Source organism: Sinocyclocheilus grahami, unplaced genomic scaffold (genome assembly GCF_001515645.1).
Source record: "Sinocyclocheilus grahami isolate Dianchi unplaced genomic scaffold, SAMN03320097.WGS_v1.1 scaffold148.1, whole genome shotgun sequence".
In the NCBI taxonomy this organism is placed as follows: Eukaryota; Metazoa; Chordata; class Actinopteri; order Cypriniformes; family Cyprinidae; genus Sinocyclocheilus; species Sinocyclocheilus grahami.
This window is the reverse complement of record NW_015505327.1, coordinates 1,495,351-1,506,806: the sequence shown is the minus strand read 5'-3', so window position 1 is coordinate 1,506,806 and position 11,456 is coordinate 1,495,351. Positions and strand designations below refer to the sequence as shown.

At 38.9% G+C, this 11,456-nt stretch overlaps 1 protein-coding gene across 3 annotated transcripts in view; it reads right to left on the bottom strand.

Moving 5' to 3' along the window:
• LOC107591923 (nucleolar protein 11-like) overlaps nt 1-9,978 on the bottom strand; it is a 44,197-nt gene extending 34,219 nt beyond the window's left edge. For 2 of the 3 annotated variants that reach the window (XM_016281207.1, XM_016281208.1), the window contains exons 1-3: nt 9,792-9,978; nt 9,492-9,605; nt 9,348-9,404 (exon numbers count right to left, since the gene is read on the bottom strand). In XM_016281207.1, coding sequence (XP_016136693.1) covers nt 9,348-9,404; nt 9,492-9,605; nt 9,792-9,938 — 318 coding nt within the window. In that variant the 5' untranslated portion in view covers nt 9,939-9,978. The remainder of the gene's footprint in view (nt 1-9,347; nt 9,405-9,491; nt 9,606-9,791) is intronic. The other variant, XM_016281209.1, reaches the window with a different exon arrangement.
• Between the last annotated feature and the right edge of the window lie 1,478 nt (nt 9,979-11,456).

Here is an 11,456-nt window from a genome sequence, read left to right as displayed (position 1 = left end):
TATCGGAATCGGTATCGGAGGCAAAAAAGGCAGATCGGAGCATCCCTACTTGTTACCTAACCTCATGGTGCCTTTAGAACACATGGAATATACAGAATGGGTCGCTTGGGAGTATTTTATAATACTTTAAGCTTGAAGGTGGTCACTGGTCACATTTAGTATTATTAAATAAACAAGCACAAGCAGGACATTTTCTTACATTTCTCATTTTGTATCATAAAAAGAAAAAAAAGAAAAATCATACAACTTGAACACCACCTGAGTGAGTAAATGCCTGACCTTTCATTTCTTTCTTCTATAAGACGACCAAATATATTAGCTGTTTACACTGACCCTAGTAATCCGCCTGTAATTGGACTAGCAACACAGAATAAAAGTCATGTTACCTCATCAATCAGAACGAATTGGTCAAAACCAATTTAAGTTTCATTTTACTTTTTCATTGTTATTTTTTCCAATCTGTTCAATAGGACATGTAAACCCTTCATCGGATTGAGAACTGTAACTGGAAAGTTCTGCACATGTGCAATGACAATAGCTGCATTTACATGGACCCTAATAATCCGTTTGCAAGCGGACTAGAAGCACAGTCAGAATAAAAAAAATAAATAAAAATCACAAGTAACCATGTCCATCAGAATGAATTGGCCAAAACCATATGAAATCTCATTTGGATTGTTATGGGTGGTCGTAGTACTTGCTTCGAACTATCAATTTCACTGCTGATAAATATACGCAACATGGCACAAAGCTTTATGTAGAGGTCTACAGACAAATTCATGCAGACAAATTCAAATGAAACCCTGTGACACGAAACGATCAGTTTGTGCGAGAAACCGAACAGTATTTACAGTGGGGCAAAAAAGTATTTAGTCAGCCACCAATTGTGCAAGTTCTCCCACTTAAAAAGATGAGAGAGGCCTGTAATTTTCATCATAGGTATACCTCAACTATGAGAGACAAAATGAGAAAAAAAAATCCAGAAAATCACATTGTAGGATTTTTAAAGAATTAATTGGTAAATTCCTCGGTAAAATAAGTATTTGGTCACCTACAAACAAGGCTCTCACAGACCTGTAACAACTTCTTTAAGAGGCTCCTCTGTCCTCCACTCGTTACCTGTATTAATGGCATCTGTTTGAACTCGTTATCAGTATAAAAGACACCTGTCCACAACCTCAAACAGTCACACTCCAAACTCCACCATGGCCAAGACCAAAGAGCTGTCAAAGGACACCAGAAACAAAATTATAGACCTGCACCAGGCTGGGAAGACTGAATCTGCAATAGGTAAGCAGCTTGGTGTGAAGAAATCAAATGTGGGAGCAATTATTAGAAAATGGAAGACATACAAGACCACTGATAATCACCCTCGATCTGGGGCTCCACGCAAGATCCCACCCCGTGGGGTCAAAATGATCACAAGAACTGTGAGCAAAAATCCCAGAACCACACGGAGGGACCTAGTGAATGACCTGCAGAGAGCTGGGACCAAAGTAACAAAGGCTACCATCAGTAACACACTGCGCCGCCAGGGACTCAAATCCTGCAGTGACAGACGTGTCCCCCTGCTTAAGCCAGTACATGTCCAGGCCCGTCGGAAGTTTGCTAGAGAGCATTTGGATGATCCAGAAGAGAATTGGGAGAATGTCATATGGTCAGATGAAACCAAAATAGAACTTTTTGGTAAAAACTCAACTTGAGGAGAAAGAATGCTGAGTTGCATCCAAAGAACACCATACCTACTGTGAAGCATGGGGGTGGAAACATCATGCTTTGGGACTGTTTTTCTGCAAAGCGACCAGGACGACTGATCCGTGTAATATTTAACATTACATAAATAGATATTATAAATATATGGAAAATATTAAATATATTTTACAGTGGGGCAAAAAAGTATTTAGCCACCAATTGTGCAAGTTCTCCCACTTAAAAAGATGAGAGAGGCCTGTAATTTTCATCATAGGTATACCTCAACTATGAGAGACAAAATGAGGGGAAAAAATCCAGAAAATCACATTGTAGGATTTTTAAAGAATTAATTGGTAAATTCCTCTGTAAAATAAGTATTTGGTCACCTACAAACAAGCAAGATTTCTGGCTCTCACAGACCTGTAACTTCTTCTTTAAGAGGCTCCTCTGTCCTCCACTGGTTACCTGTATTAATGGCATCTGTTTGAACTCGTTATCAGTATAAAAGTCATCTGTCCACAACCTCAAACAGTCACACTCCAAACTCCACCATGGCCAAGACCAAAGAGCTGTCAAAGGACACCAGAAACAAAATTGTAGACCTGCACTAGGCTGGGAAGACTGAATCTGCAATAGGTTAGCAGCTTGGTGTGAAGAAATCAACTGTGGGAGCAATTATTAGAAAATGGAAGACATACAAGACCACTGATAATCTCCCTCGATCTGGGGCTCCATGCAAGATCTCACCCCGTGGGGTCAAAATTATCACAAGAACTGTGAGCAAAAATCCCAGAACCACACGGGGGGACCTAGTGAATGACCTGCAGAGAGCTGGGACCAAAGTAACAAAGGCTACCATCAGTAACACACTGCGCTGCCAGGGACTCAAATCCTGCAGTGCCAGATGTGTCCCCCTGCTTAAGCCAGTACATGTCCAGGCCCGTCTGAAGTTTGCTGGAGAGCATTTGGATGATCCAGAAGAGGATTGGGAGAATGTCATATGGTCAGATGAAACCAAAATATAACTTTTTGGTAAAAACTCAACTTGTCGTGTTTGGAGGAGAAAGAATGCTGAGTTGCATCCAAAGAACACCATACCTACTGTGAAGCATGGGGGTGGAAACATCATGCTTTGGGGCTGTTTTTCTGCAAAGGGACCAGGACGACTGAAGAATGAATGGGGCCATGTATCGTGATATTTTGAGTGAAAACCTCCTTCCATCAGCAAGGGCATTGAAGATGAAACGTGGCTGGGTCTTTGAGCATGACAATGATCCCAAACACACCGCCCGGGCAACGAATGAGTGGCTTCGTAAGAAGCATTTCAAGGCTCTGGAGTGGCCTAGCCAGTCTCCAGATCTCAACCCCATAGAAAATCTTTGGAGGGGGTTGAAAATCCGTGTTGCCCAGCGACAGCCCCAAAACATTACTGCTCTAGAGGAGATCTGCATGGAGGAATGGGCCAAAATACCAGCAACAGTGTGTGAAAACCTTGTGAAGACTTACAAAAAACGTTTGACCTCTGTCATTGCCAACAAAGGGTATATAACAAAGTATTGAGATTAAATTTTGTTATAGACCAAATACTTATTTTCCACCATAATTTGCAAATAAATTCTTTTAAAATCCTACAATGTGATTTTCTGGATTTTTTTTTCTCTCATTTTGTCTCTCATAGTTGAGGTATACCTATGATGAAAATTACATGCCTCTCATCTTTTTAAGTGGGAGAACTTGCACAATTGGTGGCTGACTACAATTTTTTTTCCCCCACTGTATATAATTTTTTACCTCTAATACACCACTATGTCCAACTGCCTTGAGCGCGCGCACGTCATCCGGTACGTGAGGTGTGTACGCGCTCTGGCGTAGTTTACGCAAGCACCGGAAGTGATCTCTCACGCGTATACGTCACTCATTGTTTACACAGTGCACAAACAGTGTAGGTACGACGGCTAATCAAAATGGTACTTACTTGCGCTTATCTGGATTGTTCAAACCGACTTAAAACTAAAAGATTACGTTCTCTCACGCGAACTCATTCGGGAGTGGTGACTCAATGTATTCCCAACTTCTGAGCCTGCTCGCCTGAAGTTATGGTTGATTGCTCTTTGGCTGGATATCAACACGCCCATTAACGTACTAAAGTTGTTGAGGGCCTGCAGCGATCATTTTTCCCCTGATGATTTTACATACAGAGGAGAGGATCACGTATGACTTAAACCATCAGCAGTGCCTACGGTTTTTCCACATTCAACTGAGGTATGTGAACAAGGTCTTTGTATGTGTCCTTTTTATTTGTAAAGCTGCCCTTACGAAAAGTAACAAATAAAATGAAGTTTTGATGTAATAAAACCATGTTTTTTAGTGGTTTACTTCCATTTGTATAACAACTGTTGTACTACAGGCACCATGTTGACTAAACTATGGTTAACCATGGTTTTACTACAGAGACTTCGTTGCAATAACATTACAAATACAACACATTACTCTCTATTGACAGCATGCCATTGGGTCCATCTGGCCTTGGACGTCGCCTCCAGTTTATACGTGGCAAGCTAAACACAACGTGCAAAAACGCTGCGGCTCAACAGCGGAGAAAAGTCTGGATCTTCAGTCAGGCAAGTGTGTGATGGGATACCCTCGGCAATGTCCTCGTCGGCGTCTTGTAGTTGTAGCATTGCTATGTTCCATTCGTGACAACAGATGCTCTCCACTTCTGTTGGCATCTCACAACACTTACTACAACACCACCACCACTTTTGAAGAGATCTCGGTCTCTCGGAGGCTTGAAGACGTGCTGCTGCAGCAGATGCTTCCTCCATCTCGAAGTTCTTGATCTGAGTATTCTGGTTCAAATAAATACGGTTGGGCAAAAAAATCCACGTGGTCTGTTGATATATCAAAATAGTCTTCCATTGTGATGACCTGTACATCTAAACATCTTTAGATCTTCACAGTGGCAGGGAACACTTCTGTAATGATTGTGCACTGTGTAACCAATGAGTGACGTATACACGCAAGAGATCGCTTCCGGCGCTTGCGTAAACAACGCTAGTGCGCGTACACACCTCAAGCACCGGATGCCGTGTGCGCGCTTAAGGCAGTTGGACATAGTGGTGTATTACAGGTAAAAAAATATATAAATACTGTTCAGTTTCTCACACAAACTGGTCGTTTCGTGTCTTAGGACATCAATGTGTCATCACGAGCCGAAGGGTTTAATTTGGATTTGTCTGTGCATGTTTTTTTACTCTCATAGATTTTGTTACCATTGCCATGCATTATACGACTGATAGACTGCAACAGTGGGAGTTAAAAAAATCATCATTTGTGTTCTACTGAAGAAACAGTGACCTAGATCTTGGATGCCCTGTGGGTAAGCAGATAAACATTAAATTTTCATTTTTGGATGACTATCCCTTTAAATGAAAGATGTCGTATTTATTTATTTTTCTCTGCTACACTTTTCCTACAGTGTTAACAGAAATGTCAAACGAATTGAGTATTTTGACAAGATGAATAAAAATAGCTAATAGGTTATTTTTGTACAACCTACTTTTTTTTCCTTCTCCCTGCGACACTTCTGACTATTGTGTTGTCAATGTTAAAAGAATTGTATCCTGACAAGACGAATAAAAATAAGAAATAAAATTTGTACATTTTTCCCCCCTACGGTGTCACATAAATTAAATGAATTTTGTGTCTTAAGATAATTCATATAAATTAAAGTCAAAGTCAATAAATTCAAGACTCTTGACAAGACGAATAAAATAACATACAATTTTGTGCAGACTACACTTTTATTTGTCAGCCTATCTCTCTTTCAGTAGCGGAAATTTAAATGTGAGATTCTGGAAACGAGATCTAAATTTGGCGGGAACGGTCAGGTCAGGAAGAAAATTATTCTAAGTGGACAGTGGGTGAACAAAGAGTGAATATATAGCGGGAGCGGGAGCGGGTGCGTGCGGAATAGAACCTTGCGAGAGCGGGACAAAAAAAAAAAAAACAGTCCCGCGCAGATCTCTAGCTTCATGTGCTCATCGTCTCTTAATTAGGATCTGAAATAGATATGTCTGCGCTTTAAAACAAAGAAAAGAAGCAGAAGGACGGCTAATATGCATGTCTTGAAAAAGCGGGAATCTCTGTATATTCGAGGAGTGTGCGCATGTCAAAAGATCAAATCCGACTGGAAGCTTGTGACATATAAACATGCACATCAACTGAATCACTATTTAATGTTGATGTAAACACTATGTTTGGACTCATCAATCGTAAAGATTTCATTCTGACTGAAATAAAAGCAGGCAACGTAGCTAATGATGCAGAACAAGCTGCATGACTCATGTAGTCCTAAAATTCTCCTTCCACTCGTCTTCTGTGAAGCGGCGAAGGACCGCTATTTTCCCACAAGTCCTTTCTTTGAGTGCTCATGCCTCATGCACAGATAACTGTTTTGGGTGCGGGAAGGGGCATTTTTGGGGTTTGTGCAACACTGTGTCAGGGTTGCACAGGGGCGGAAACTTTTCATGGGAACTTCGCCTGGGGAATTTTGGAAATATTCCAAGTTTGAAACGTACCAGGAATTTATGGGAATTAATTGGAAATTTGGGGAAATTTATAAAACTATATACACAAACAAATTAAAATTGTGTTTGATCATAGGCTCACATGAATGCAAACTAATAAAAAAAAATGTAAATTACATTTTTGGATTTTTAGGGTGGGGGTGGGTCGTCTTGTGAACAGTGTTTATTCAAAATGGAAATATTTTCTAACAGTATAAGTCTTTATTATTACTTTATTAATTTAACACGTCCTTGTTGAATAAAAGTATTAATGTATTTCAAAAAAAGAAAAGATACTGATCTCAAACTTTTGAATGGTTGTGTATTGTTAAAAAAAGGATTTCTATTTTAAATAAACGCTGTTCTTTTTTTAACTCAAAAAAATATTAAGCAGCACAACTGTTTCCAAACTCGATTATAAATAAGCATATTAGAATGGTTTCTGAAGAATCATGTGACACTGAAGACTGGAGCAATGTTCAAAATTCAGCTTTGCATCACAGAAAAACATTATATTTTAAAGTATATTAAAACAGAAAACCATTATTTTAAATTGTAATACCAGTAATACTGCGCAACATTACTGTTTTGCTCTGTATTTTTGATCAAATAAATGCTTGATGAGCAAACGATATGCAATGTTTAAAACATTGAAATAGTAATGTTTCCAAACTTTTGACCAGTACTGTACTTCTGTATGATAACAGACAACTGACTAGCAGAAAGAGCATCACAGCTTGAGCTAGTTTATACCACAAATTGTTAATGAAATAGTGCTAACTCACTTAGATTTTTCATATCTTGATTTTACTGGCTAGCTAGCTACTGTACAAACACTTTTGGTATTTCCTAGTTCAACTTGAATCCCATAGAACAAATATATTTAGAATATCAAAACTTAGATGTAGTCTTTGGGCTCAAAAGCAGCAAGTGTGGCTTCAGAGAAAATGGAGGGGAATCCCCCTCTTATGCCGACAATATTTTTGTCACAATATTTTTGTCGGTCACGATAGTCACTGTGTCAGATTACACTATTTTGACTCCTAAAATCTTGTTGTGTCGTGGACAAGAAACATGTCAGACTACACGTTGCTTCCCGACCATTCATCGTGTGCCGTCTTTAATGACGCGCGTGATGTCATCGAGAAGGCGGAACTAGTGACTGACTTCCGAAAACAAGTGTAAACATTATAGCGGAAGCGCTTCAGCAATAGTTCGCCAGCATTTTTCTTTCTTTGTTCTGTCATGGTAGTCCCTTGATGACACATACATCATACAGGCAGGAGGACTGTTGCCACAGCTCCACGAACCTTCCCTCCATCTCATAATTCCACCTAGCAGCACCATCATCTCTCTTTCGTTTCACATGTTTGAAACCTGTGTATAAAAGAGCTTCTGTGCTGCTATTGGTCAACGTCACCAATGTGACAGAACTCGTCGTGGACGATGGGAAAAAAAATTAAACATGCTAGTCTTTCTGTCGTGATGCATCGCAGACGCGGCATCGGTTGTCGTCCACTATGACACACTACACGAGCTGAAACGATGGAATCTTGTGTCCTGACGCCCATTGTCATTTATGAATCCCCACGACACCCTACGTCAAGCAAATCGTGGCAAAATCGGGCTAAAATCGTGTAGTCTGAACTGGGCATTAGGTGACTAGAGGGGATTGTGTGTGGGGGAGGGTCATTTTTAGACTTCTGTTTTATTATTATCTCACCTAAATATTTGCTCCAGTCTATGGTTTGTTCAGTCATTGTATTTGTTTTTACAATGGTATAGCCTAATTTAGTTGCACAGTATATTACACACAGCACAAGGACATTCAAAAAAATTTTTTTGTAATATTCATGTAATTTACATTTATACTTACCAAAATGGACATTTTGTGTGCAGGATTTAAGAAATTATCTGTGCATGTTATGGAGAAAAGCACAGTGCATGTAGGGGGTGTGGCCTCAATAGCCCTGCAGAAAGCAGTGTGCTCTGTGCATGTTGTAGCGCCTACGTAGGATCATGCATGAGCGTTGGACGGTTTATGGCTTAAAAGACCCTTTTAGCCTTTTGACATTTGCATATAAATTACAGTTCTGGTCAGAGATGTTACGTTGTATAGGGGTTTTAAATTGCCAAATGGTTCTTCGCCGTCAAAGAAGATTAGAACCAGCCCCCACGGGCATCCTGCAATCTGAGTTCAAACACATATTGAGCAATGTGTAGCGTATAAATTTAAACTGAAATTGCATTAAATCAGGTTGTTTTAACCAAGATTATGCTGCAAGATTTTTTCTCAACTACATTTAAATTCCCAGTTCCTTCAATTTAGCAAATTTCCAGTTTATTCCCGTTAATTCCCATGGAAATTTTCCAGTCTTGAAAATTCCCGGAATTTTACAACCCTCATTTTTACCACTTGATAAATAGAAGCAGAAGGACGACTTGTATGTACTTCCTGAAACAGCATTTATGCACATCAACCTGATCACTTCATTTAGCATTTATGTAAACACTATGTTTGGATTCAACAAAAGGTGTCAATGCAAAATGCAATTACGGTCTACTTCAGATAAGATGGATCAAGTGAACATAAAGTACCTACGTTCTTCAGCAGGGAAGTGAATCTTGCTGGCTCTCTCCATGTCTTAAGCAAATGGTTGTTCATTGTAAACAACACACTTTAAATGTGCAGGAGCTCTAGAGTCAGTCGTGCCAGTGTAAACCTGTCGTATCGCAAATCAACCAAACCCTCACAAACAATGTTTACAGCAAGTTTTGTTAAACCATGGCACTCAATCTAAGCTGGGCTGGATTGTTTGGTCTTGTCAACTAAATTACAACTGTCAATTTTATAACTATTTACAAATGTTATTCAATAGATAATTATTATTATTAAATTTATTCAACCTGCTTGGTAAGGTAGGCCTCAGATTATATGGACAGAACTGGGACACATGCAGCTGTGTCTGATAATTTATACTCTGTTTGTAGGTTTAGACAAAAAGCATCTGCTGATTGTCAAGTAACCAGTTCAGGTGCAGCTACCATCCACCCAATTCAAACCTTATGAAATTTAACTTTACTTACTGTTGCTTTAAAAGCCTTTTCCAGGTTAACATCATCTTCTTTCCAAACTCTGACGACCTACAACACAACAATCATGCCTAAATCAAGTTCTTAACATGTGAAATTGAAGCAGTCTTATGGGGGAAATCATGTATGTCTTCTTACCCTGTCATCTGTAACGACCACATATTCCTGGGACTGCGTGTTAAACACAGCGGGGCAAGAGATTATCTGTCCCTGTTTCACTGACCAACTGCCAGTAGGCTTCTGATCAGACACCTAGTTATCAGAAAAAAAAGGTTAAAAAGTAATACAAAGAGTTAACAAATATCGCACGAAATAACATGTACAGAATGTATTAATAGCATATGATGCTGTTGGAGCAATTCCTGGGTTTACACGTTGTAGAACCACGTGTTACAGTTTCTCATTAGACAGACAGTATTTATAGCTAACTCCTTTTACCTTGTAAACGGTAATAGATCTCGAAGTGTCAGTGACGAGGACATGGTCGATATCTCCACCCTGTTCAACTCCCAGAATCCCTATATTAGAGGAATTTTGCACTGGTCCAACTCCACACAACGTGTATCCTTCATACAGCGTTGCCATGTTTCTCCGCAGCTACGTGAGTTCTTCTATCGCGAGACTCGTCCCACCGTAAAACCAGAACGAGAGAATTTCTACACAATCTTTGCAACACTGCCTCACTGTGGTTTGGAGTAAATAATGATCTTAAAGGTCACATATTGTACACCTTTCTGGAGTTTTATTTTAGGTTTTGATGGCACTTAAGAATATATATTTGCGGTATAAGTACCAAAAACTATCTCAATATATTTTTTACAGCTCCTCTCTTAGGAGCTCTGCTGAGAACAGGTCGAGTTTGGCATGTCTAATTAATATTCATGAGCCTCTCTTCTGATTGGTCTGTTGTTTTCTGAGTGACGCACGGCCAGGCCTTTTTTTCTTCTTCCTTTATTAGGATTAGCAACAAGTATACAAAAATATACAACCCTAGTAACAACAAAATCACAAAAAAAACAACAACAAACATACAGGGCCAGGGGTAATATAAATTACATTATATAAAGTAAAGGTGCCTCAAAAGGCACTTTTTAACAACCAGGCAAAAGGTCACTGTATTCAGTCAACTGTACATTATAGGAAAGAACCAATATTATAAGATGCACACAACGTTATAGATTTTAAGGGCTTTAACATTGCTGGAGGTAAATATTGTTTCCTAGTAATACTTCAGATCTTTACAAAATATAAGAAATAGGGGCTTTACAGACAAAAATGTGCACTTATGTATAAAAAAAAAAGTTGCTAGCGAAATAAATACATTTGAAAATATTTGTCCTTTAGATTCTTATCAACATGATAAAAACCAAATAAAACATCCTTGTACAGCAAAGAAAAATGGTCTAAGAGAGAAGAACGTATACATAAACAGAATTTTTTCCAAAAAATAGTTACATGGGTACGTTCCCAAAAGAGATGAGACTCATCTACCATTCCACAAAAGGAACAAAGATGATCCTTCTCCGGAAGCATTTTTTTAAAATATAAACATTCACAGGGTAAACTCAATGTAGCAATTTAAAGGATACCTCTTTAATCTTGTTCGTAATTAAATATTTATTGGGTAACGACCACACACTCTTCCAAGGAATATCATAAAGATAATTACTCCAGTGAAATACAATACAAGGAACAGTAGTTACAAACTCCATTCCAAAAAAGTTGGGACACTGTACAAATTGTGAATAAAAACAGAATGCAATGATGTGGAAGTTTCAAATTTCAATATTTTATTCAGAATACAACATAGATGACATATCAAATGTTTAAACTGAGAAAATGTATCATTTTAAGGGAAAAATAAGTTGATTTTAAATTTCATGGCATCAGCACATCTCAAAAAAGTTGGGACAAGGCCATGTTTACCACTGTGTGGCATCCCCTCTTTTTATAACAGTCTGCAAACGTCTGGGGACTGAGGAGACAAGTTGCTCAAGTTTAGGAATAGGAAGGTTGTCCCATTCTTGTCTAATACAGGTTTCTAGTTGCTCAACTTTTTTAGGTTTCTATGGGTGAAAGATCTGGACTGCAGGCTGGCCATTT